Below are 26,480 nucleotides of genomic sequence, written 5' to 3' on the forward strand. Positions count from 1 at the left end.
TCCACCCCCTATATGAGATGACAACTCTTGGGAAAAACCTGGCAAGCTTATCCTTAGAGCACAAATGTTTTCCCCACACACCCTCAGCTCCTACAGAAACCTGATGAGAAATTGCACTAGAACCAGTGCCCTCTTACCAGGAACATTTATGCACAAGTGATTTTCAATGTCTTCATTTAAGCTTCAGCTTGGGGGAAACAATTAGAACTGACACTTGACAAAAGGCCGTTCCGTTCTAGTCCTGACTTCTCCAAATCTGAGGATTGCTGTGTTATCTTATTCCTCATTTCAATCAGGAAGAGATGTAAAATCAGACACCCACTACGATGTGCGTATGAATGAGGATTGGTCTTTTTAATCTCCTTCAGTCTAGGCTATAGCTACCTTGCTCTGTCTTGCTCCATAATGAAGTGGTCCTTTTGTTTTCAGCTACTTGACAAAACTGCTTCCATCTAATACAAAGGAAATTGTTGCATTGCCAATGCCTAAATTACCCAGAAGCCTGGTTGCATGTTTCTAGTGTCAAATGCTGGACTCTGTCTCTTGTGCAGTGGAGGAATCTGGTGAGGAGCCTGAATGTCCTCTTAGAATAATTAGTCTGAGCCATTTAAATGTTGCATAATGTTGTATTGCCTGGTATGTATCCCTTTACTGAAACTTACAGCATGTCCCACTTTGTTCATGTAACTGCTATTCACTTGCACTGTTTGTTCTTCCTCTCTGTCACTCTTTTTACTTCCTTCTGGGGCATGGATATATTTCACATTGATGGTATCTTCTGAGGATCAGTGCATTTTACAAGCAGGACCAATCTGAACTACCTTACCAGAATTTCAGTATCAGAAAACAGAGCCTGGAGAGAGGGATATTTGCTGGATAGGCTTTGTCAAGATTAAACAAAAATGTTTTTTTTAATTTAAACATTAGCTAATGTGATTTAAAACACCACTTGGCATTTACTGTATACAGGGTTTTCTAGGTGCCTGCCTTCTGAATTTCAAGTAATCCTGGGCTTGTTCTTTCCAACACACAGCTTTCCACCCCGAGGCCCAGCTTACAGGGAGTAAGGGGAGCTGTTGATTTTTAGCTCCCTCAGTGCCAGTTGTTTCTAACATTATTTTATGCCATACAGCTGAGACACACAAATATTTCATGGAGAGTAGAGGTTAGTTGATCTCGTACAGCCCTTGGAGGCTAGTCTGTAGGCTTGTTTCCCTCCACTGCATTATATAGGACTTGAGCTAGGCTGGTTTCAAACAGGTTCAGCTTCTAGCCTGTCCTGGGGGAGGCTATTCCACAGACTGATGGAGCTCAGCCTTAGGAGGAAGTAGTTCTTACACATAATCATCAGCTTTTCCAGAAACTCAACTTTTTACTTCTATTTCAAATGCCTGGCTGCAGTCTAAACATTTCCTTTTACTCTTGGTGCTTGCAGCCCTCACATCCTTATAGGCTATTATGTGCTTCTCCTTTGTACTTTAAGCCACCTGATCAACTTTTCTTTTCTGCACGGAAAATTCCACTGCACAGTAGTTTAGGCTTTGGCATCTCAAAGGCTGAGAACGGAATCTATTTCTCCAAGATAACTATAGGCCAGGAAGTGATACCCCAACACTGAAGAAATGCAGCTTAGCTTGGCATTTAACCTAAACTACCCATTCAAGATTTGGAGTGTCCTGACCTCCGTAGGATTTGTTTCTAGTTTTATACTCATCACAACTGGCTTAAAACAGCACCATGGTTTAAATGTTCAAACCAGGTGAGAAAGCCTTTTGGATTATTTTTTTTCCCTAAAAGATCTGCCGTAAGAATGATTTGGGGGAAAGTTCTCTTGCCTGTGTTATACAGGGAGCCAAACTAGATGATCACAATGGTCCTTTCTGGCCTTGGAATCTGTGAACCAGTCTCTACCTTGCACAGAGAAACCAGATCATGAAAACACGTTAGTTAATTACACTTAGCTCTGGCTAAAGCTAGATCATGTTCAGAGAGCAAACTTCTTGCTGTGCTCCAGTATGTCACCATTTCCGAGTCCAATAATTAGTTATATAATAATAATAATAATAATAGTCCTGGGTTACATACACAGAGGAAGACAGATCTGCACAGAAAGTGGGGGGGGGGTAGCAGGCTCCCTCCCCATGCTGCTTCATCCCACGCCAAGTTGGTATGCGAAGGCATGGTCATGCATGTTTCTCTCCCACCCCATCTTACGCCCAGGGGCTATATTCCATAGCTTAGATGGATTTGTAAAGGCACTATTCACAGCAAAAGCACACACGTGTGTGTAAGTCAGTTACTATTGAAGGTGCAAAACACCTTCTAGGCAATGCAAAATAAGGTCAGCCCTGGTGTGTGCAAAGCAGTAGCGAGTCAACTATACAGAACTCAGCCAGACTGTTCCTTCCTGAAAGCCAGCAGGTGTTGTGACAGCACCAGTTAGTGGGCTGATAATGCCTCACCACTCCTAGCAAAGTCAGAACTGCACCTAGTGTGGGGGCAGCAGGTCATGCCAATCTGATTTTAAGATGTTATTTTAAAAGCATGTAGTGCTCCTGTCATGGCTGAGCAATCGGTAGCCTACCCAGCAGGCTGGGGTGGCATAGATGGAACAAGCTGTGCAGAATGCAAAATTAGGTATTCAGCTACTAGAGTGATGGAGACCACACCACTGCCCAGTGAGAATTAGGCCACAGCTTGAAGGGTGATGGTGAGAAGACACAGTGGGGATGGCAACTGCTATTATATTTGCCCACGAGACAAGGAGGATGGATAGGCCCTTAACTACATTTTTTCCACTGGCACACATGATTTTAACCCCTGCTTATATCCTCCCACTATCCTTTCTCTGCCCACCAAAACCCTATGGGTTTGTTCTTTATATCAGTACAAGCAGAGGGAGGCTGAAGGCTCCCACTCAACTATCATCTCTTCCCCCCTCGTCCCTTCCCAGATATAAAAGGTTTCACTTTTTTCAGGGGAGGGGGGGAACCCATGTTTTTGGCAGACATTTTCACAAGTTTCTCTCCTTTACCCACCACCTCCTAGACAATATAGCTAATTATGTGGCAGCACGCTTTGCATGCACCATTTCTCACTGCAGAGGGAACAGTCAGGCCCCAGAAGAGACACGGCTTGCAGATCGGGGAAGTCAGGAAGCCCTGGTTTGGAACAAAGCTTGGTTCTTTCCTGATGACCAGTTGAAGGCTTTGGACTACAAATCTGTGCAGTACTCATAGCAGTCACCAATTTGGGGTTACACGAAGTCCCGATGTGTATCATGACACAATGTAAATTCATCACAGGGCTCTTCAGGAGAGCCGGGCTGGAAGCTATGCAAAGCAGCTATTCAAAAGTGGAGTGTTACAGATCCAAGTAAGACTCCCTCTGGTGGAGCAGCACCAGAATGTGAGAGGGAGTAAGAGTTAAGATGCGACAGCAGAACAGTGCTCCCATTTGTTATTAAAAAAAATCTAGCAAAGAGTCACTTAGACTTCAGCACCAGCATGACAGCTCCGATGCTGTCAGGGGAAGTTAGCTCTCTGCCTAAATCAAATCTAGGCTCATCAAATGGCGCCAGCCACTCTATGCATTACAGGTGCACCCACTAAGACAGTAGTCTAGGAGACTATTCAAAACCCATTACTGTATCACTAAGCCATTCCCTCTCAGAAGATGGCCATGCCCAGTGCTGTCACTCATAGTAGACAAAAGAGAAGTCCCAGAATCCAGCTCTGCTCTGATGTTTTTTCGGATGCTCCAAGCTACGATGGTTAATATACTTCACAAATTTCAAAGTCTCTTTGTCTCTGTAAACCAAGGCCAAGCAGTTGTTCTCTGGATTCACCGTCAGCAGCTAGAACAGACAAGTGAGATCTTGTTTTGGAGGGGGAAGCAGGAGTTATTTTCACAAAAACAATTTCAAGATCTTATTCACATCAGGGAATCATCACCAAAATAAGATACGTTACAGCAGATAGCTGGAGAATATCATGAACTTTTATGTTGAATACTGCCACCAATGGCATGGCTCCAGCATAAGCCCGAGAATAAACAACAGAGCCTACTGCATATTAAGACCCATCAGCTTAGGTTCTTTATTAGACAGTTGTCATTTGCCTCATCTAAAAGGGGCCTAGCACTGACCCAATATTACCATTGTTATTATGGAAGCACCCGGGGGTCTCGCACAGGACTGGAACCCTGTTGTGTTAGGCGCTGTACAGAAACAAAGGTAAAAGATAGAGTCTAAGCTCTTCAGGGCTGGGACTAAGACAAGCAACTCTCAGAAGAGATGGCAAGTGCAGTTTTTACAGACAGACATTTTGGGCCCAGCTGTGCACAATAATCACGGGCTACAGCCAAGATGGGGAGCATTTTATTGCTCCCCAATCCCTGAACTGCTGCTATGTTCTCCCATCCCCAGTGTAGGTTAGAGTGCTATGCACCTAGGAACAGGTCTGCTGGCCAGGGCTTACGAGTTGAACACACCTTGCTACTTACCTCTTCATCTTCACCCTTGGCAATGTAGGATGTAAAGCCACCATACTCTGCATCCCAATCTGAACAAGTGAAATAGGAGAGAGAGAGACTTAGAAAGCTCAGCATTCTCTAGTACTCCCACTCACCCATCTAGATGAGTAGCATCTCCACCCTGCTCTCCAAAATTTTTGGGAACCATACTACCTCAGTTACCTATGGCCAGTGTTGTCATTCAGAGACGTTGGCTTGAATCAATACACCTCACTACCCACCAGGCCCCCACATACCCAGGGGATTACTACCACCCTGGAAGAAGAGGCTAGATCCTCCCTGGGTTTCACACCCATGGAACACACAGCTCCCTGTCATTTAGAGTCAAAGGTTTTGGTTGTAACTAGGTGATTGAATAGGATACGCCTGGTGGTCCCCACAGCATGCTCATGTTGACTCTGGCATGTGCATCCCCGGGGCTGCTGGCAACTGGCCAACATGCAAAAATACTGCTGACCATTTAGGCTTAAGTTTTCAAAAGTGATGAGCTAGTGCCTGACTAGCCAGACCTGCAGATAATCTTCCCACCCCCCAAATTCACTCTTTACTTTGGAAAAATATAGGCTTCAGTATTATGTCTTTTTTAAAAAAAAAAAAATCTACACATGAATTTAGTGATAGTGTCACATGAAATGTCACCAAGGGAACAGCCCCTCCACGCTCCTGTGGGTGATCTCATCCCCCAGCCGCATGCTCGGAGTGAGGATTCGCATCAGAAAGTCCCCTACTCAGCTGGATGGCTTATACTGCAAGACATGTCTTGTTTCCCCAGAGGGCTGGCGAAGTGCCCTGGCCTGGCCCGGCCCGGCCCAGTAAGTCAGAGCATCCATTGGGAAGTAACCTAGCGCTACTGCATGGCAGTACAGAGCCAACTACTGTGGGACTGGCCTACATCAGCAATCTGAATCCTGCTGCGAATGACTATTAGCAGGGACGCCAGGCGACATCACTGAGAACTGGGAGAAAAGTAGGAAGGAGCCTTCTATTTAGAGAACAGCATGAAAGGTTTGGTGGCTTCAAAACCGCTGAAGATTTAATAGATGAGGCCAGATGATTCCTAACAAAAGTCCCCTTTCTTTACCCTTGGCAGCAAGGGAAGGGAAGGCTTGGATCTCCCCCCACATACCTTCACAGCCACAGAAGAACAGCAGGTCCAGGGCAAACTCTGTCATTTGGGTGTCATGGACTAGAGTGTAGTGGCCGTTTGTCCAGTGCCTCAGCTCCCCCATGCACATGGGGACACTTGAGCCTAGGGGAGGAAAGCAAGAGTCTAACCAGCCCGGGAGGATACAGCAGCTGCACATCAGCTAACATCTACCACACCAAAGGAGAAGGCAGGCAAACAAGCTCTGCATCTTTATTTAGCCTCTGAAATACCTCCACTTTAAAGCAGATAGATTTGGGTCTGGCAGCCCCACTGGGAGCATGAGGAGAGGAAAAGGCCATGGCCACATCAATTTCATTCCCAGTTCCCAGCAGGCGTGTGCCATGTTTGAGGGGGCCGGGAGCTGCCATGTGATAAACATAGGCAGGTTATGGAGTCCAGCAATGCTCTTACCAGCCTCTGAAAAATGAAAGAGTTCCAGGTGGCTTTCCTGTCTGTGGGACTTACAGCGCAAAACTTCAAAACCAGCATCCTGTGTGTTCTGCATGGACACCCAAGCTCCTAGGCGCTTTAATAGGAATAGGGTGTTGCCCCAAACTCCCCTCCCTGCACTGATGTACTCAGCCATCTCAGGGATGTGCAGATCAAGTTGTGGAAAGTGCTTTGGGATCCCTCAGGATGTGGAGAGACATTCTATTCTCAGGGTTTGGCAGCCCCACAGTTCAGTTTACCATTCACACTCTCTCTCTCCTATACCTCATGGCCTCTTGCTCCCTCAGTCAATCACAATGTTTCACAACAGCCATAATGAATAGGAGTGGTTAAAAAAAACACAGAAGGGGAGGAAGAGAAGTAGTGGAGGCCATGGGGTAGGAGGGTAAAAGGGAGGAAACTGATTTCCATCACCACCTGTGCCCACCAGGAATCTTAGGTAATTTAGGGTGCAACAGGGTCTTTCACAGAAGAAAAATACTTGTAAGAGAATAGGAAAATGTGGGTGTAAAACCACATTACAAGTGGCAAAGGGTTCAGGACAGGTGTGGTTCCTGAAGCTACTTAACTCTTTTTAAACAGTTTAACTAGATTTCAACTTGATGAGGTCACTTTGAAATACTGTTACTAAATGTGTAACCTGCAGAAAGTCATTAACTCAGGCCATACCCCTTCAGAAGCAGTCACTGATTTTAGGTGTCCAATTTCAGACACCTTGAGCCTGATTTATACAGGTGCTGAGCATCACCATTTCAAACTAAGTCAATGAGAGCTGTGGGTACTCAGCACCTCTGGAAATCAGGCTTAAGGTGGGCACTCAAAATCAGAGGCCACTCTTAAACTAACTGTAGCCTGGGAGTGAAATCCTGGCCTCTGTGAAGGCAACGGGAACAAGGTTTCCACTCTAGTTCTTTTAACTCCAGCCCTGCTGGCTTTACTTACTGTTCTTTGTATCACTTTCTTTGGTTTGGGAGTCATTTTCAGGCTGATCTACTTGGTCAGCATCGCCGTTGGCCTTTTGACTGGTTTCTCCGTGGTTGGGTTTGGAAGAGCTGTGTCCAGTGCAATCTGCAGCCTTTTCTTCTTCTCCCTCCTCATCCTCATCAGAGGAAGCCAGGAAGTGCAGCTTTAGGCCTGTGAAGTTGGAGAGCAGCAAGAACAGGGCCTCGGAGCGGAAGAACGCCAGGCACTTCCTTAGGACGTCCGGAAGGCTCCCCTCCTCAGCCTTCTCGTAACATCTGAAGGAGAGTGGGGATGTGATGAGCAGCTAGCTGGTAAGGATCCAGCTTTCAGACTAAGGAGAATACCGGCTAGGCACCTCCCCGGCAGAACATGGCAGACCTCGTTAACCAGCCGGAGTCAGCAGCACATCACAACGCTACCTTTTATTGGGTGGCCCTCGGCTGTTCAATGTGATGTCGTCTTTTTGCAGAGCTTCACACACGAGCTGAAATTTCTCTCCCTAGGAGCCGAACACATTGAAGAACCCTTTAACACACGGCTGCTCCACAAGCGTTCTTGGTGCATTACTAGTAGCTGCTCAGTGCTGTTGGGCGAGGCATCCAGCTTTAGTTCTATGAACTGCCTTTGTCCTGCACAGCACAGCAGGGGCTAGATGAATCAGAGGGTTGGGATGGGGATTGTGATCCTCCATTGCCCTGCAGCTTGTATTATCAATTGCCCGTTCTGCACAGGGGTATGAAATGCTACTAGATTAGCATCCTCTGCTCTCACACAGGTGAGGGCATTCCCCACTTTACACAGATATGTGACTGCATAAAGGGCCAAGCAAGGTGAATCAGACCCAGGACCCACAGCCTCCGTAGGGAAGCCAAATCACAGAGCGTAGCCTCTACTGGTCATGTATTTCACAAGTGGTGCAGCAACCCCTCCCCCTGTTCCCAGGGGCCCACCCAGTGCTTCTTGGCCCGGAGACTAACCTATATGACACAAGGACTCAGGGTAGGGATTCCACCAAAAACAGGGTTAGGGGACAGGAGGCAGAGCAGAGGAAAGAAGGGAACACGAGGAATTGGAGCAGTGTTTGTGGTTCAGTCGGGGTGTCCCTGTGCAGAAGAGGGGCTACGGTCTATATAACTTCATCAGGATAAATCGGGTGGGGTGGGGGAGGTGGTTGCAGCCACAATTCCTTCATTCCTGCCTGAAGCCACTAAGGAGGAAGAAAGACCAGCTGGATCTCAGCTTCTGAGCTGCACAAATGACCCACTGCATTCACTACCAGTGTGTTCCACACAATGCCCACCAGCACCCCAACCTGGGGAACAAGCCCACACACAGCACATCATCCTGGACCCACCTTAAGGAAGTTCTTCAGGAGAAGCTCTGATCGCTCCTCAAATTCCTCCTGGATCTGGGCTTGGGAATCCATGTCCAAGTAAACTGGGTTGATCCACTCATACAAGATTTCATGCTGAAATGAAACATCATCTCGATTTGAATGCTGGATTTGAGATTACACAGATAATGGGTCTTCCCCCCACCACAACCGTGTAGGGCTGCACCACCCCCTTACTGCCCATGGCATTTGCTGCACTCCCAGCAATACGGCAACCATTTGCAATGGGCACAGAATTCCTTACACAAAGCTCTCACTAGACCTACTCCCACCACCAAAATAGAACCTACCCCCTCCCCCCAAACCAGTTGCTACTAATACAACCTTGCACTTTTCATCCTTGATCTCAAAGCCAATAAATGGATGAGAGAGAGAAGTAAGTTAACAAGGTTCAGTTTTAAGCATCCAAGAGATCGCTGCAAACAACAGTGAGGAAAAGGGGGAATTGTAAAATTCAAGGAGCCCACTGTGTGCCTTCTAAGCATAAGTATCCCACAGACATGAAGGAGGCTGGGGAGGGGGGTGAGCAGATCTATGCTTTTTGCTTACATCGTATGGGATATGTGGACTCCGGGGCAAGAGGGATTCAATGTAGCGGAGAGGCCTGGCCACTGACGGACCATGAAACCAACCACTCACAGACAACCGGCACTTCCCTTCAGTCAGAACTTCAGACACCTGGAATGAAAAGGTGAGGATCGCGTTACAAGTAGTATCTAGTATGTGTGTATTATGGCAATGCCTAACGGCCCCAACTGAGCTAAAAGCGTCATTGTGTTAGGTGCTGTACATGCATTTAGGAAGAGAAGTCCCTGTCCCCAAAGAGTTTACACTCTAGGCAGACAAAGGTCTGGAGACAGGAAGGATTATTGTCTGCAGTTTAGCTAGGGGAAATGAAGTAAGATTAAGCATCTTGCTCAAGTCTATAGCAGGGCCATGAATTGAACCCTGATCTCCTGTGGCCCAGTCCAGAGCCTTAATCCCTCAACTATCTTTAGAACCCCTACGCCCCTGGGGCAGAGTAGGAGCCAACACAAACTATGGAATACGTTTTTTGCTACTTGGTTTGCTGGATTACTATTTACCATGATCTGCAAAACTCAACTTTGATGTGGCTATTGAGGAAACACAAAAAAGGATGCCCAGGACAGGTACTATGGGAAGTAGTCATAGTCCATGAGCAATAGCCATACATTAATTTACATGTTTGTTTTTACCTTAAAGCAAAAGACCCAGGCATTTAACAGACTTTATGCTGGCTCCCTGCACTGGGGTGAATTCCAGACTGGTCAGGGGCCTCTTTACTGTGATGAGATGACTGATTAGTGCAAAATTTGACAAGTGCTAGTCACATCAGTGTGCTCAGGGTGAAGTTAACTAAAGGTGTTAATTCCACATTTCAGGATATATAGTGTCCTAGGGGGCTTTGAGTAATTTGGGGTGGTGGCAACAACTCCCCAAACCATTTGATAGAAAACAAAGTGTGGTACGCCACAGCTGTGCTGGAGGTGCTCTTGTACGCCAGCTCACTTCCAAACAGTGAAAAAAGGGAAGCCTGGACCAAGATTCAGAGATGTGTTTGGAAGTAACAGCAAAATGCTCCTTGCTGGATGTTTGAGAAAAGGGATTTTTGCTGACTTCCGCTGTGAGGGGTTTGTATCATGCTGACCCTCACTCTGCCATCCAATGGCAACACAAAGGCACTTAGATTAATCAATTAAAGGGTCAAATGAAGAGATTCAATGATTCCAAGTACTCTAGGGGGATAAGTGGTGAACTCTGGGAGCCTTTGGCAAAAGCACTCCAAATACAGTCAGCTGGCTTTTTAAAGCCTATATTAACAGTGTCAAAGGCTGAATGCAGGACTTTGAATGTTGCTAAACACAGGACTAAGTTTCAGTCAGCAGGAGGCAGTCACAAGGTTAAACTATGAATTCACATGGCTTTCCATGCCTACAACAAGTTGCCAACTGATAACAGCTAGGGGAATGACCAGTAGGGCGTTCTGTTATTTATCTCACTTCTATCTTAAATAAACCCCTAAGCCATAGAGCTGAGCTCATGGCTGGCCTATGTTAACACATTCTCAGTGCTGTTTCCCCGCTGACTCCTTGCTGCTGTGCGTCCTGCCCCGTGGTACTCTCCGGGTTCCGTGAAGTACTTTTATTTAGAACTCACAGAAAGACCATGATGGCGGACACTGGAGCCAGGATGTTACTCAGAACTTGATCTGAAGCCATTGGCCGGCTCTGTGGCTGTACAGCACCTAGCACAATGGGGTCGCATTCTGGTTGGGGCCCCTTAGGGTGCTACCACAATACACCCAATGAATGCTTACAGCAATCACACTTGGTTGAAGAAAGAAGAGCAGCTCCTTGCCTGGTGGAAAGAGACGGGAGACACTTCGAAGAAGGCCAGAGAATTCCACGAAGGGACTAACGACTTGACGACCTGCTGCGGCTGAAAATGGCCTGAGCAAGAAAAGACCGTACATGCCCTTTACAGTCAGACATGAAATCTCCCCCCTGCCCCCACAAGCCCCTTTGTGCTAGTTCCAGAACCACTTGGGACTGGTAAGTCCTGTAGGCCACATAGGAGGGAGCTCCAGAGTAGGAAGCTGGCCTGGGAGGCCTAAATGCCCACCAGGGTGGGCATCTCCTCCTGCCTGGATCTCAGTCACTGAACAGTCCAATCCACAGAGGGTACTGGGCAGAAGTGTGGCTACTAGCATCACCCCCATCCTGCCACCCTCACCTCCCTCTGCAGCTAAGAGTCAGAAACAAAAGGTTGCCCTCTTCATCTATACACTTAATGACCCTCCCATCACTAGTCCTAATTGAGCCATTACCCAGTAGCACAATCCCCAGTGACAGCTTCCACCTGTCTCACTCTCAGACATACACATCACAGCCATACACCAGCCTTCAACTGAACAAAGCTGCTTCTCCTCACCCTACCCTGTCTTAATAGTGGCTGCTATGAAGACACCCAGAAGCAAAGTGTGAGTGTTCCAAATTTGTCCCTATAAGTGACATCCTCAGATATACAGAGCCAAGGGACCACGATCCTACCATCTGTGCTGTACAAGTCCAGAGTTCCCCCATCGCTCTTCTCCCACGGCGGAACTAGGTACAGGATGAAGGCAATTCTCCGTCCCTCCAGCTCATCATCATGGCATAGCAGGGTGTCTGCAATCACAAGCTTTAGCATGGTTGCACAGGATTTGCAGAATTCATTCATTTCAGTGGCCATTCCCCATCCCTGCACTTTTGAAAGCAAAGTCCACCCCCTTCCCTGGAGCTGCATCCTCATCTGGCCACAAGCCCATCTGATTCACAGACCTTGTAGGTGTAATTTCTTCTGGACTCCATTACAATTACATCAGCTGAACCAGTCCATCAAAGTGGGTAACTACGGGGCCCTCCTGATACCCTCCTCTCCTCTTGCTATTGCTCAGTCAGAGGAAATTGCTCAGCTTCCCCGCATGATTCAAACACTGACTCTTAAAGCCACAGTCGCATCAAAATGCACTTTGAGCGAGTTCCTTGCTGGCAAGAAATGCTGTCCTGACAGTGCTGGTGACTGAAGGTCTACTCAGCCAGGACAGCATGGGCAGTACCAGTGCAAGCTTCCTTCTCTCCACTCCATCGATCTGACTCAATCAGGGGGAGTCTGGTGTCTGTAACTCACTCAGTCCTGGGCCAACAAGGGGACCCACATGGCAAGATAAGATAAGATAAGGTATTAGTGACAAACACCAGGAAAACCTTAACTTCCAGAATTTGAATCCTAGCCATCCTGGGGCCATTGGACTGGTCACAAACACTGGATTTCTTCAAAGAGGGGCAGGAGAGATGTGGGGGAGCTCCTGAGTTCACTGGGACTGTTTAAACTATTAACAGCAAAAATATCCAGGTATATCACTTCTTCCATTTTCTGGCCTTGACTTGATTCCTGCCTGAATCTTTGCTTTGCTGGATGACAGCTTCCAGGAGGAGGAGTTCCCAGAGAGCTTTGAAACTGGGGTCCCCTATGGCAATGCAATGCTCTCCACCCCCTCAGAGGAGATGGCACCCTGCTCACTTACCTGTATACTCATACTTAGCACAGGACAGGTCAATGATTGGTTCCAGCTCCACCTGGGTAACTGCAGACAGCCACTCCCGGAACTCTTCAAACAGAACTTTCCTGAGAAGACGAACACACAGCAAATGGGACGTGTAGCCCCACAGCCTAGGAAACCTTTAATGCTGAGGTGCTGCAGCACTGAGTACGTTGTCATGAACTATATTCAACATATTGCAACTATTTGTAAATACCAACAGTTAAAGATGTATAATTCCTGCCAGGAGTCCTGCATGCATGGGCAACCCTACAACAAACATCCAGGAGTACAGCCCCTATGCTGCTGAGAAACATTTAAAGCAGTGAGAATGGATAAGGTAAGGAAAAAGATGAAAGTTTCAGACTTCTAAACAGCAATTTTACAGTGCTAAAAAATAAAGAAGGGTTTTGGGGGAACGGAGGGTGAGAGGATTGAAATGCTAATGGGGAAGCAATCAAGGAGGAAATTGAGATGATCATTAGAACTAGGTGGATGGGGGAAATCTATGCAATTTCTTCCCCCCTCCTGCAAAACAGTAAAGCATATCTTAGAGAGCTTGCGTTAACGAGCCACACAGTTTGGAGATAAATGGGGTTTTCGTTAAGAGAAGATGTTAGATTTAACAAGAAAAACCAAACCAAAACAAAGAGATGCATCAGGTAGGCTATATCAAAAAGGCTATATCAGGCTTTTAATGAGAAGCTCACAAAAATTTTGATAATATTGATAATTTTTTTTTTTTTTAAAAAATGTACCTTTTTCTGGTATTTTGTTCTGAAATGTTTACTGTAAACTTTATAAAAATAGTTATAGAAAGTTTTTGTTTACCAAAACCTAATTTTTGGTAAACAAAAAATTCTAGCAATAATCTTTTAAAAGACGGTCCCAATCTACTTAAAAAAAAAAAAAAACAGAAAAATAATCAAGAAACATTTATGAAAGAGAGTCCATTTTGAACAACCCTGAAACAGGGGTTTTCACAAATTTTTCACAAAATGATTTTCATTTTCTGGCCATGTTTCTTTTAGACCTCTAGAAAAGGGTGCATGATCATTCTCCATGATTTACAGGAGCTACTTTACCTTAATGCTGAGATGTGAGGCTCTTTTCTCTTCTTCAGATCATCAGACTACAGACATGCATGGAAAATAAGAACAATTATTTCATTTAGACTCTGCTCTAAGTTACAGTTGAAATAATAACTAAGGACAGTACTGAAAATAAATATTTCTAGGACCATCATCAGTGTAACTTTTCTGCAACTATTCTGGGAACAGGAGTGCAGAATGGAGGGCAGATGGCCATTGCAGGCAAAAGTGGAATTAATTAACTCAAAAGTTATTAGGCACAGTGCCACCATCCCCAATGCAAGTTAAAGGTCTCAGGACACTGGTCCAAGACTGTGTAGCAAGGTTGAGTCACTAACATGCCAAGGAAGTGTCTGCACTTGGAAGGAGAGTATATGTATTCTGTATGCTACCAGACCTCCAAAGAACCTCTATGTTCAGCATTGTACAGAATGTAGACATAGGAATTTCTCATTCAGATGACAGAGATAGAGTGAGAGTCAATTTTCAGAGGTCTGGGGTGGAGAAACCCGAAAAGGACTACTACGGTCTAGTATTTAGGTTTAAACCTGCATTCTCCTGTAGTCAGTCTGCAGCTCTAATTCTGCAGAACTCATCAGTAAATACTATTTCATGTTCATATGGGTACAGACAAGCAACACAGCACATAAACAACCCCAAGAAGAATGGTCTTCCTTAGACTTTACAGATTATAAACTTCAGAGCGCAATAGGAAGGAGCCTGGTCACATGATCAGAGCGGATGACTGGGACATAGGCCTTAAGAGGTTTCACTCTCAGCTTTTCCATTAACTTGAGATCCCCTACAGACCACAAAGACAATCATGGCACATATGTGGGCATGGCAGAATTCAAATTTAAAAAAAATATTTTTAACAGATAATATTGATATTTTTAAGATTTTTTTATTGTATAGATTGAAATTTTTAGTTATGTAAAATTATGGGATTTAAGGATTTTTTCCCCGTGTTTATTCATTTGAATTTTCACAACCACAGGAAACTGAAGGGGGTTGGAAAATAATTATTTAATGACAGTAGTCACTGAAATTCCAAAAGTTAAAGCTTTATAATAATTAAAACACAAGTTGTCAGTGTCACTTGTCAAAATATAGCAAGTAAATATCTTTAAGTCAAACTCTAATAAGTTGTCAAGCAGCATTTTTCTTACTTTGCCCATCTGTAAATTTCTATTATTATTAATGGAAATATTTTTGTTGGTTTTTTGTGTATGGTGAAACTGAAACTTACTGATCAAAATCTAGGTTTCAGAGTAGCAGCCGTGTTAGTCTGTATTTGCAAAAAGAAAAGGAGTACTTGTGGCACCTTAGAGCCTAACAAATTTATTAGAGCATAAGCTTTCGTGAGCATCCGATGAAGTGAGCTGTAGCTCACGAAAGCTTATGCTCTAATAAATTTGTTAGTCGCTAAGGTGCCACAAGTCCTCCTTTTCTTTTTGATCAAAATCTAGTCCTTCCAAGCCTAGATATGCTAGATGGATGAGCCAAGTTTTCCAAAAGCAGCCACTGATTTTGGGTGCCTAACTCCAAACAGCTTGGTTCTGATTTTCAGAGAGGACGAACACCCCAGACTTCAATTAAAGTCAGTAAGAGCTGCACGTTCTCAGCGCTTCTGAAACTAAGCACCTCGTTTTTAGAAGCCGAATTTGGAGCCACTCAACAGTCCGCATCAGAGGGGTCGCCGTGTTAGTCTGGATCTATAAAAGCGGCAGAGAGTCCTGTGGCAAGTCCTCAGATAAGCTAATAAGGTGCCACAGGACTCTCTGCCGCTTCAACAGTCGGTGGCGGCTTTTGAAAGCACTAGCCGTAGACAGAGGGGCTATGGAAATGCACAGCGCCATGGCCAGCTGCGCGCCATTCGGACGAAGGCGCCGAAGGCTGGTCCTGTCCCGGAGAAGCACCTGTTTGAACGTGTACAAATCGTTGCACTGCTCGTGGAAATCCAGGTTGAGGAGCTCCGTCTGCAGCCCGTCCAGGAAGCCCGGGCCCTGGAGGAAGTTGGGGATCACGCAGTGGCAGAAGGGAACAGGATCCACCGCGATGGCCTCTGAGGACGGTAAATAAGACACGGTGAAGCCCGGGACGCTCCGCGCAGCAGGACGAAGCCCAGCCCCGGCGCTAGGGTCGCGGCTCCCGCCCCGGGCAGGAGAGAGGGGCCCGGCGCGGCTCCCCGGGTCTCGGTACCGTGGTTGAGCGGCTCCCTGCAGCCCCAGGCGGCCGCCGCCTTCTCCTTCAGCGCCGGCTCCCTGATGGCCGCCGAGAACTCCCCGCGCACTTCCCGTTTGTCCCGCTTCTTGCCCGGCCCCCCCTCAGAGGGGTCCCGGGCCCGCGGCCCGCGCCGCGACCCGCTCATGGTGAAAGAGTCGCCCGGCCCGCAGGGCTCCAGCGAGGCCGAGGAGGCGCCTACAACTCCCATCATCCCTCGCGCAGCCACCGGAGCCAATCGGCATGAGCCGGGGAGGGCAGGGCAAAGCTCTGATAGGCCTGGGGGTGGGGGAGGGCAAGGCTACAGCAGCCAATAGGGGACGCTGAAGGAGCCTGCGTGGGGAGCGGGTTTAGCGGCTAGAAGGGCGGGCGGGCGGGCGGGCAGCGGAAGAGAAGCCGTAGCCGCTCTCTTTGGTCCCGGCGCTCTGTGCCTTCCTCTCTATGGTTCCTCTTTCCGGCGCGCGCGGGCAGGCGCTTCCGGCGGAGCCATCGGCGCTGTGTGTGAGGCCTGGCGGGAATGTTAATGGTGGAAGCTGCTCCCGCCGCTGAGCAGCAGTGACCCAGCCCCGCCCGCCCGCCCGCCCGCCGCGCTACCATGTCCGTGGTGCCGCCCAACCGCTCGCAGACCGGCTGGCCCCGCGGGGTGAACCAGTTCGGGAACAAATACATCCAGCAGACCAAGCCGCTCACGCTGGAGCGGACCATCAACCTGTGAGTGCCCGGCCCCCCGCGCACCTTTCCCCCAGCCCCCGCGGGGCCAGGGCATCCGCCTGCGAGTGCCCGGCCCCCGGGGGGGGGCCCAGCCCTCCCTGCGGCCCCCCCCCGCCCGGGGGGAGACCCGCGCCGTAGATCTGCCCCAGCTCCCGGGGAGTGGGGGGGGGGGGAAGGGAGAAAATCCCCTCAGTCCCCGGCAGCTGCTGACGCTGGAGAAAGCCACCAACCCTTCCTTCCCACCCCCCTGCTTATACCTCAGCCCCACCTCCCTCTGGCGGGACCCCCGGCCCGCAGGGAGGAGCTCCCCCCAACCCCATCCGCGCAGGCTGGGGAGGGCTGAACTCCCTGGGTAACTGGGGAGGCCTCTTTGCAGGCCCGTGGGCGGGAGGAGACCGTCCGTCTGTGAGTAGAGGCGTTTGGACCCTCAACCTCTGAGGAGCTGGAGGTGTAGAGCTAGTGAAATTTAAGAGCATGTTACCTTTGGAGCCCCGCACCTCTGTTCTGCTTAGGTTTTTGTATTGCATCTGCCACTGTAGTACCTGAGCTTGAGTATGGGACATAGACGTTTGTACCCCGTGTGTGTTTGTTTGCTGACGGTACAGTAAAAATATGTAATATTTGGTCTACTGGGAGCTGCAGGATGCAATATGGTTTACACTGAGTATCAAAGATGTATGTGCTCATGTGCAATAAAAATATTTTCTTTGTGTAACTGCCTTAGGGGACCATCTCCTGAAGCAGTCTTTGCTTTACAATGGACTTCACATTCTGGTGCTTTCTTCTTTGATGGGTAGATTTGTGAAGTTGCAGTAACAGCAAATAACAAATGTAATACTCAGCAGTTAACAATTAAACGCTCAAAAAGACAGTCATGCATCACTTTTTATATAGTTGAGTTTATCCTTACAGCCCAAAGGGATGACTCATTTTAAAAAGTGAAGATGTGAATGTACAGGGTTTCTTTCTGGAGGGAAAAAAATCAACAGGAAGCTGTAATTCTTTGGAATTTGTGTTATCAGTACAGGTGGATTTTTTTTTTTTTTTGGACCCAGGTTAAAAAATATGACACATTTATAAAGTGGACAGCATTGCTGTATGGCAAATATAATCTTATTTTAGAGACTGAATTGGAATTTAAGATTTTGGAATAAATTAAGTGTAAGAAGAAAGTAGTGATGAAATCCTAAAGCTACAGATAAAGAGGAGAAAATGCAAGAGAATGGTAATGTAGATAATGAAGACACCAATGATCAGAAACAAGGGACATGGCTTTGAGAGGAAGTTCATTAAGAGCTTCTAAAACTAGAGATGCTTATAGAATAGTAGTATACATGAGAGCAGGCTTTGGTATTCAAAGGGCTAGCCTTTGTGGTTTCTGTGCAGGGGGTGGGGCTGGGGTGGAGGGAATTCCAAAGTAGCAATGAATTTGGGAAGCTGTATCTAAGATTAAGCTTGTAGAAAAGAAGAACCTAAAAAAGACAGATTTCAAGTTGAATGTTTATAATTACCTTAATAGTCATTAAATTGAACTGTGACTTATTTATAAATGTATATTGGCATATTTCATCAAAGCACCTGCATACCACAGATCAATACAATCAAGTACAAATCAACAAAATATAATGGAATGTCCCCTGCTTATTAACAAATCCATTCCCCTGTTGTTAGAATGAGTGTTCAAAAGTCTGTTAAACAGATTTTTAAATCACAAGTTTAAGATCTCTCCTAACTCAGGCAGGTGCTGAGATCCAGTTGGTCACCGAGGTATGGGCTCTTTACCTGAGTCTCTTACTGCCATTTGCAGAAAGCTTCAAACCCTGGACCAGCTACTGAGTGTGACCCAGCAGTTAACTCTTGTGGTGGCAGAGGGATAGTCTCTCACATAAATGGAGCCCAAATCATAAATATTTTGAAATCAGTGATCGCTAACTGTGCAACTACAGTAGCTGACCCTCAAATAAAGTGCTGTGCACTTGTGCATGTGAGATCTGGATTAGTCTTCATGATATAGTAATATGTGTTTTTAACCCCCCCTCCCCAGGTATCCACTTACAAATTATACATTTGGCACAAAGGAACCCCTTTATGAGAAGGACAGTTCAGTGGCAGCCCGGTTTCAGCGCATGAGGGAAGAATTTGACAAGATTGGAATGAGGCGGACTGTAGAGGGTGTTCTGATTGTTCATGAGCATAGGCTGCCCCATGTGCTACTATTGCAGCTAGGTACAACGTTCTTCAAACTGTAAGTATATATTGTTGGAACTTGACATTACAGTAACGTTTAATAGAATCACAAAGCATTACCAAATACCAGATTAGTCATACAGCAAGTGTACAAGCTGCTCAGCTGTACTAATTGAGCATGGATTGAAGTGTGAAATCCAGCTGTTGCAAATGTTTATACAGGGAAACATTCTGAATCATCTCTCTCCTGCAGAAAATTGATGATGATGTGCTATTAAGTGTACTGACTTTTAGTCTTCATTGTAGTACACATTATCAACAGGCGATGTTTTTAGAATTCATCACCAGTAATTATTATTGTCCCTGAATGAAAGGACATGATGAAGATAAATCATGTATAAACACACTCAGTTAACATCTTAAGTCATTGAGGCTGAATTTTAAAAATCTAGCTGCTTATAGATTATCCTGTTTCCTTGCTATGCTTTTCTTGATATGGAAAGAGAAAGTAGACGAATTCTTGTAAATTTCACACAATTGTGAATTAGAGGTGGGAAAGACCTGATGGGTTATCCGGACCACCAGACCAGAGCAGGATTATCTGCCCACAGTGGCTTACCTTCTAGTTTTTGTGCATTCCTTCAAGTGTGGTGTGGTGTGTGGGGGTTGTTTTTGGCGGGGGGAGTTTAAAACAAATGCAGGCACAATGCCTACAGCCAAACCTACCCTTTTCCCATTTTTCTCAAATCATTAGGTCCTTTCTGTTAAATTTTGTAGCTAAACTGTGTCCTTTTGAAAAGTCCTAGTAGGAACGGTGCATGTTATTGTTTATCATGTTTTACTGAAAATAAGTCATTGTAGCATGAAAAAACTAATTGGAGATGATCGACTCAAAAAACATAGTGACCATGCATGCGTCCTTATTTAGTTTTGAAGTTGTAATAAATCCAGCAAGGTGGAATTTGAAAGTTCAGACGCTTTTGGCTATTTCTTCTGTCAAGAGCTTGCAAGTAAGTTTGTAAATCCCTAAAACTGAAGAACTGAGAGTCCCTTAAACTTACCTGTGAATATATCTGTAAATAAAATAAAAGATATATAACATTAGCTCTAATCATTAATTTTTCACAGACCAGGTGGTGAACTCAATCCAGGAGAAGATGAGGTAGAAGGACTCAAACGTTTAATGACAGAGGTATATTGTCTTCATTTTTCTTTTCTTATTACAGTTGATCTCCAAATGCAATTGAATGTTGAATAATTCTTGAATGTTTTTTGGCCAAAACATTATAAATAGCCTTTTTGCCATTCCTAGCCTTTTGAGTGCTTCAGTGATTCCCAAGTTCGTATAGTATGATATACTACTTCATTTGTATATTTGTATTATGATAGTGCCAGAGAGCAGTGGTGGATTAGCCACTGAGCCAACAGGGTCCGTGCCCAGGGGCACCAGCCAATTGTAATGGGCCATTAATGGGCCAATTGGCACCAGCCAATTGTAATGTAAAAATGGGCGCCCCGGCACCCCGACCTGCTTTGCCTGCTTGGCGCTCCTGTGGGAGCGCATCCAGGCGCAGGGGATTGCCTCACTCCACCCACTTGGCATTCCCGCTGGGGAGTGGGGCAAGCCCCTATGCTGCAACCCTGTTCCTGGCTGGAGTGGCGGGTGGAGCGGGGCAAGCCGGCAGAAGCTGGGTGGGTGAAGCAGGGGGCTTCCACTTGCTCCTGGCCCAGGGCCTCAGAAAACTGCAATCCGTCTCTGCCAGAGAGAAGTGGAGTTGTCCAGTGGTTAGGGCACTAGCCTAGGACTTGAGGGATCGGGGTTCAATTCCCTGTTCACTGCAGACTTTCCTTTGTGACCTGGCACAACCTTAGACAAGTCTCTCCTTAGCCTCTCTGTGCCTCAGTTTCCCATCTGTAAAATGGGGTTAACACATCTCTATCTCACAGGGGTATTGTGAGGATAAATACATCAGATTATGTTGCTCAGAAACGGCAGTGATAGATCAGACCCAGTCAATGATCAGGGCCTCATTGTGGATGACTCTGCATCCAGTTCAGTTGTCCTCTGGTATCCTGAACTAGGTGCTTAATTTATACACCAGGGAGAATACATTACTAAGACAACTCCTGCGAGTTCTGATTAAATGGCTTTATGTTCTATTAACATTTATGTTTATAAATGTTATATATAGCTTTATGTTCTATTGGGGTCAATTACACTCAATTGCATTTGTGAACCATATTTTCAAAAAATGTTTGTAAAGGTTGATCTACACTGAAAAGTTACATCAGCATAGCTACATCTCTCGGGGGTGTGCAAAATCCCTCTCTGAGAGATGTAGTTAGGCCTAGTTTTATACTTTGTCTGGAACATGAGGACCATATATCTATCAATATATTGGTTAGTACACAAGTATTCCAACACTAATATAAGACTACTTTAGCTTGGCTCTGAATTGCCTTAAACCCTTATTACAACATCCCTTAATGCTTCAAGTATCTGGTTCCTAAGAGTACTAGCAATGGAGCATGTAGAAGTTTTTTGACTGCAACTGGATTTTGACAGATACTGGGACGTCAGGATGGAGTTCAGCAAGACTGGGTGATTGATGACTGCATTGGTAACTGGTGGAGACCAAACTTTGAACCTCCACAGGTGAGTATCCATCCCTGCATAAATTTTGATGATTAAAAAATAATTAGCAAGGTATGTTTCTGCAAAAAACTGAGTCCATATACTAATCAACTTATTTGGGCAGTCGTGGCATGTCAGGTTTCTTTTATTGAGTTTTTTTGTTTGCTTGAAGATTTGTTCTTTTTGCTGGCTGCACTTTGTTCCTTTTGCTGCGCCTACAGTTGGGGCTTTATTTTTCCAGAATGTGGTGTCCTGTAAAGAATATCATCTCCCTTTAAACTTTTATTTTTAATTGTTTAGTGATGATAATGTGCTTGGCACTGTGGTTCAGTTTCTCTTGCTGTCCTGGATTGTTCTTACCTGTTTCCTAGTTTCATATGGTGATCTCATTTTGAGACTGCCAATGTTTTCTAAACTTTGAAAATTTAACTGTGGGGGCTCAATGTCTTTTGTAATGTTTTTTATAATAGTTTTTAAAAAAGGTGAATAAAGTTGTATCAGAGGTAGTTCCTTTTCGTCATATGTGGTGATGGATTGTCCTTCTCTGTGACTCATTCCTGATTCTTTAAGAAGCCCTTACAGATCACTGTGTACTTTCAGAGTGCTGTACAAACTAATTAAACTTTTTTCCCCCCCTCAGTATCCATATATTCCAGCTCACATTACAAAACCTAAAGAGCACAAAAAGCTCTTCTTGGTTCAGCTGCAGGAAAAGGGTAAGCATTTGTAGATAGAGGTTCTAATCCATGTTTTATTTTTTTTTTGTGTGGAACTACTGAGACAACAATTGCACGTTTCATATTGAAAACAAATGTGGTGTTAAATTGATCTTAATGAAAACAAGCTTTTCATCTGTAAAGCAAGGTCCGTAAACAAAGTTTCATAAGTGTTCTGCTAAAGGGAATGGGGTGGGAGAAATAAAGGATCTCATGCCCCAAATGCAAAAAATAATAAAAATGTAGTCAAAGAAAATGACTAGTCAGTATTCTTTAAAACTTGGCAGCAAGCATGTACTGTTTGGGTTTTTTTGTATTTAATTTAAATTATTTGAATAGATTATAGTAACTTTTTAGGCTTCAGCATAGGCTGACAAAGTGGATGAGGTAATATCTTCTATTGAACCAATAACTGTGGGTGAAAGAGATAATCTTTCAATCTTCCATTGACATAGATTGTCAATTTCAAATTAAATATTAAATAGGATTTTTATATATAATTTAAATAAAACCAATTTATAAAATGTTTGAGTAAAACTATCCAATTTTCTTGAGGGTGTTTTTTTTTTTTTTTTTTTTTTAAATTCACCCTGATTTTTAGTCCTCAAACTGGGATCCTTTGCCAGGATAATGGGTGGGATACGAGTGCATATGTACAAAATCCCAGCATAAGAGCTCCACCTCTAACTCTGTAAAATAAGCCCATTGGAACACTGTAGTTTTGGATGACAGTGAAGTGATTTTGTATTTAAAGTGGGGAGGGACCCTCAGTTAAACCATAGTTTGAGATTGTTTGAAACAACTTTTCCATTGTTAATACTAACTTGGATTCATTTTTAGCTTTGTTTGCGGTCCCAAAAAATTACAAGTTGGTAGCTGCACCGTTGTTTGAGCTCTATGACAATGCCCCAGGATATGGACCTATCATTTCCAGCCTTCCTCAGCTTTTGAGCAGGTATAGTATGCTGCAGATTCACAGTATAAGCAGCTACTATGCTGACTAATAAATTTCTCAGCATTTTTATAATGTATTTGAGGTGCATCACTGCCATTCAGATAAGAAATGTGCATTCCTTAGCCTTCTCTTTTACTGAAAATAGTTTGTACCTCATCAGGCTTGAGAGCTCATTGATCTTACTCTGTGTCACCTGTGGTGGTGTTGAGCATCTACTCAAGTAACTTGCCATAAACCCACAGTGTAATTTGTCAACTGTTAGTAAAAGAGGTTCCCTTCTTTACCAGTCACATCCACCCGGTTGCATGGAAAAACCTTTGAGATCCTAAAGGCTTGTACCATTCTTACTCTTTATTTTTATCTCCCAATTTATCTGCTCTCAGCCTTTGCAACTGTTGGTGTAATTTTCACTTTTCCTATATAAAGACCACAAAGGAAGTCTCTTCCAAGAAATTAACATAACGCTGATCTTTAAGCAGGCCCAGGTTGTATTACTGTTAATCACTACTCTTGCAATAGCTTAATCAGAGTCGAAGTCTCAAATCTCTAAACTTGGGTCCTTAAGCAGTTGTTAAAAGCAAGGACATCTGAAAATTAAGATCAGTACATACTTGACCCAGTACAAAGTAGATTTGTTATTTCTTGCATAATCGTCTCTGTGTTCACTCTGCAAACTTCAGTTTTAAGAGTTTATAGCTCTTATGTGAAGCTTCTTGTTCAAGCCTGACTCCTGACATATGCAGTGTTTGTCCAATAGCAATTTTCTTCCACACTATAAGACTCTTCTTTCCCCCCCCTCCCCCCGCCACCCGTGGTAACAAAACTCACATAGCTTTTCTGTCAGAGAAAAGCCGATTTTGAAGGTTCAAGAAGAATTAATTCTATAGGATTGGATCTCTTAGTATACTGGTATGTAAAGCTGAGGTTAGTGTCTACCTGGTGTAGACAATTACTGGCTGAGGTACAAATACTTCTTGACTGGAAATCTCATCTTTGCTTTCTGTCAGATGTGAGTTTGTTTAGCTCGGAAATAAAATATTACGCACACAACTCATTTAATTGCCTTCTACATATAAGTGATGAAAATAAATCTCTTGCATGGTGTAACTGTTCTTTATTTTAGATTCAATTTTATTTACAACTGAATTCCCATATACCTGAAGAGTGTGGTAGAAGAAGCCGTCTCTGTGAGCACAGCTTTAAGATGTAGAGGGAAGAATACATGTGACGCAAGGATTTTTTTTTTTTTTCTTTCCTGAAAATCGCTAAACTTTCTATTGTCTGAATAGCAAAGTGAATCTCAACTGTTTAGATAGTGGGATGGCGAATGTGATTCAGTGTTTTAATCACTTTTCATTGTAATAGTCACCAGTTTTTTTTTGTACAACATTAAACAAAATAAATTGGATTATGTTTGGCTATTTCTTGTTTTACAGCTATTTGGAATGTGTTATTGAAGGTGGGTGAGAAATTAAAGCAAATGCTTTCTTCCAGGGTATCGGTTGAGGGAAACAGTAGGTTTAGATAATGGCGGCGGAGGGGAAACATTTCAGGGAGGGCCCAGTATGTTAACTGAGCATTCAAGCTTGTGCTTTCATGAGCAAAAAGCTCACATGGAGGAACTATCCTGAGAGTCTGAAACCTTTAAGAGAAAATAGTACTCAGAGTAAGGTATGAGTGATTTAAAAAACATGTTTCATAGTAGCAGCCGTGTTAGTCTGTATTCGTAAAAAACAGTAGCCCAGTAATCTGCCTTATGATTAGAATGGAAATGCTAAGTGGCAAGGTGGGCCATTGCTATAAGTGAAACTGATGTTGACTGATGTGGGAACTCCACTGCCTATTACTGGTCATCTCAATGGAATGATCTAGAACACAACTGATTTCAATCAGAAAACCTTTCATGGGACTGTCCTATATTAATTAATGGGATCCAGGTAAAATAGGAAAATACCCTAAAGAGCCTTAAAGGAGCACTTTTCTGATTGGTCATGGGGGCAGGGCTGTAGAACTGAATTTAGATTGGTAACTGCATTGAATATGTATCTGAATATCCCAATCCCTGGGAGCTGTCTCTTTACTGAGCAGAGCTCCTATAGTTTAACTGTATACCTGTTTCTTCTTAAAAGGATCATTGAGGCTCGGCGATTTCGTTTTCTCAATCTACCTCAATCTACTGTCAGTATTAAACATATCCAAACAACTAGGATTCTCTTTTTTGGGTGTGTCAAATTATTTTTTAAAAGTTATCTTCTATAAATTGGAATAAAGGGTACACTAAAATAATACATGTCAAGTGATTTCCTAATGGTACCATATCCGTCCATAGTATGGACTAATGGCTAATTTGGACTAATGGCTAATTTACACAATGTGTGAGCTACACTAGGAACAAAAAAGACAATTTAAAACAAAACTGCCTTAAAATATATTGTGCTGAAATGTTGGAGGGGGAGGAGATACAGGGACTCTATTGTATAGGAACTTTATTTAAAAAAAAAAAAACAAAACCCCAAAAACTTGAGTACATCATGCCTAAAGCTAGGCTTCTGAATAAATTGGTCTTATTTATTCTGAGGTGTAGAGCACTCACAAAAGTCGATAGGAACTGCAGCTGCTCAGAATCTCAGGTCACTTCTATTTAGGAGTTTAGTTTTAGACACCTAGATTTGAAAACTGCCCTTGGCTTCCTGCCCCATCATTAACCTGTACTACAGGTCTCTTCCCTGTCTCACTTTTCCTTAAATTACTACTGAACTTCTCCATATCTAAACTGTACTTTGTAAGGAGAGGCAACATTCTGGGAGAAACCCCCAGTTGGGATATGAAACTTGCGGATTAATTCTAAATTCTGTTTTGGCTGTATTGCTCCCTAAGACAGAAGTTGATTGCTATTGTAGTTGTCCCCAGAAGAATTAGCTAATAGTCTGTCAAAAGCTAGAAGCTGGGACACATTACTACAGGTGAGAAATGGGAAATAACCCTCTGCTAACCTGATGGCTTTAGAGGATCTACCTTGTGACGATGAGCAGGGGAACTGAGTCCTGCACTCTGTGGGAGTTGCAGTTGAGGGTATGTCGTGTGGATGTTTGATGCAGGGTTAGGGAATATGAACACAAAGTGGAAAGAACATCTAGTAACTTTTGTAACAAGGAGAGAAAGGAGTGGAGAAAAATCTTTGATCCTCTGAAAAGCCCAAGCTTAGTATGAACTTAGTGTAAATAAGGGGTCTTAATTTCTGTTTCCTCATTTTTGAGGAATGATTTTCCATAAAAAAACAAGGGAGATAAACTTGGGTCTAAAATAAAGGGTAGGTGATTAAATGTTAAATTTGCTGTCTGAGGGTCTACATAATGCCTGTTGCAATTTTTAAT

At 44.4% G+C, this 26,480-nt stretch overlaps 2 protein-coding genes across 4 annotated transcripts; one reads left to right on the forward strand and one right to left on the reverse strand.

Moving 5' to 3' along the window:
• Nucleotides 1-606: 606 nt before the first annotated feature.
• On the reverse strand, nucleotides 607-16,169 carry OGFOD1 (2-oxoglutarate and iron dependent oxygenase domain containing 1). Its single transcript, XM_038367751.2, has 13 exons — nucleotides 15,882-16,169; nucleotides 15,599-15,744; nucleotides 13,674-13,720; nucleotides 12,574-12,674; nucleotides 11,558-11,674; nucleotides 10,866-10,957; nucleotides 9,036-9,164; nucleotides 8,448-8,561; nucleotides 7,513-7,592; nucleotides 7,073-7,368; nucleotides 5,660-5,782; nucleotides 4,504-4,562; nucleotides 607-3,856 (listed from the first exon to the last, which is right to left on the reverse strand). Exons 1-13 carry the CDS (start codon nucleotides 16,114-16,116, stop codon nucleotides 3,695-3,697), a joined length of 1,701 nt encoding a protein of 566 aa, XP_038223679.1. The 5' UTR covers nucleotides 16,117-16,169; the 3' UTR covers nucleotides 607-3,694.
• A 38-nt stretch (nucleotides 16,170-16,207) lies between these two features.
• NUDT21 (nudix hydrolase 21) lies at nucleotides 16,208-24,514 on the forward strand. 3 transcript variants are annotated; one of them, XM_038367753.2, is made up of 7 exons: nucleotides 16,208-16,613; nucleotides 18,658-18,858; nucleotides 19,929-19,992; nucleotides 21,367-21,456; nucleotides 22,076-22,151; nucleotides 22,992-23,106; nucleotides 24,230-24,514. In XM_038367753.2, the coding sequence occupies exons 1-7, from the start codon at nucleotides 16,498-16,500 to the stop codon at nucleotides 24,249-24,251; spliced, it is 684 nt and encodes a 227-aa protein (XP_038223681.1). In that variant the 5' UTR covers nucleotides 16,208-16,497; the 3' UTR covers nucleotides 24,252-24,514. The 3 variants fall into 3 exon arrangements, with proteins under 3 accessions (XP_038223681.1, XP_043351069.1, XP_043351070.1); XM_043495135.1 differs by lacking the exon at nucleotides 16,208-16,613 and adding an exon at nucleotides 17,090-17,288; XM_043495134.1 differs by having other exon boundaries at nucleotides 16,297-16,613; nucleotides 22,992-24,514.
• Nucleotides 24,515-26,480: the final 1,966 nt, after the last annotated feature.

The sequence above is a fragment of the Dermochelys coriacea genome, chromosome 12 (genome assembly GCF_009764565.3).
Source record: "Dermochelys coriacea isolate rDerCor1 chromosome 12, rDerCor1.pri.v4, whole genome shotgun sequence".
Classification (NCBI taxonomy): domain Eukaryota; kingdom Metazoa; phylum Chordata; order Testudines; family Dermochelyidae; genus Dermochelys; species Dermochelys coriacea.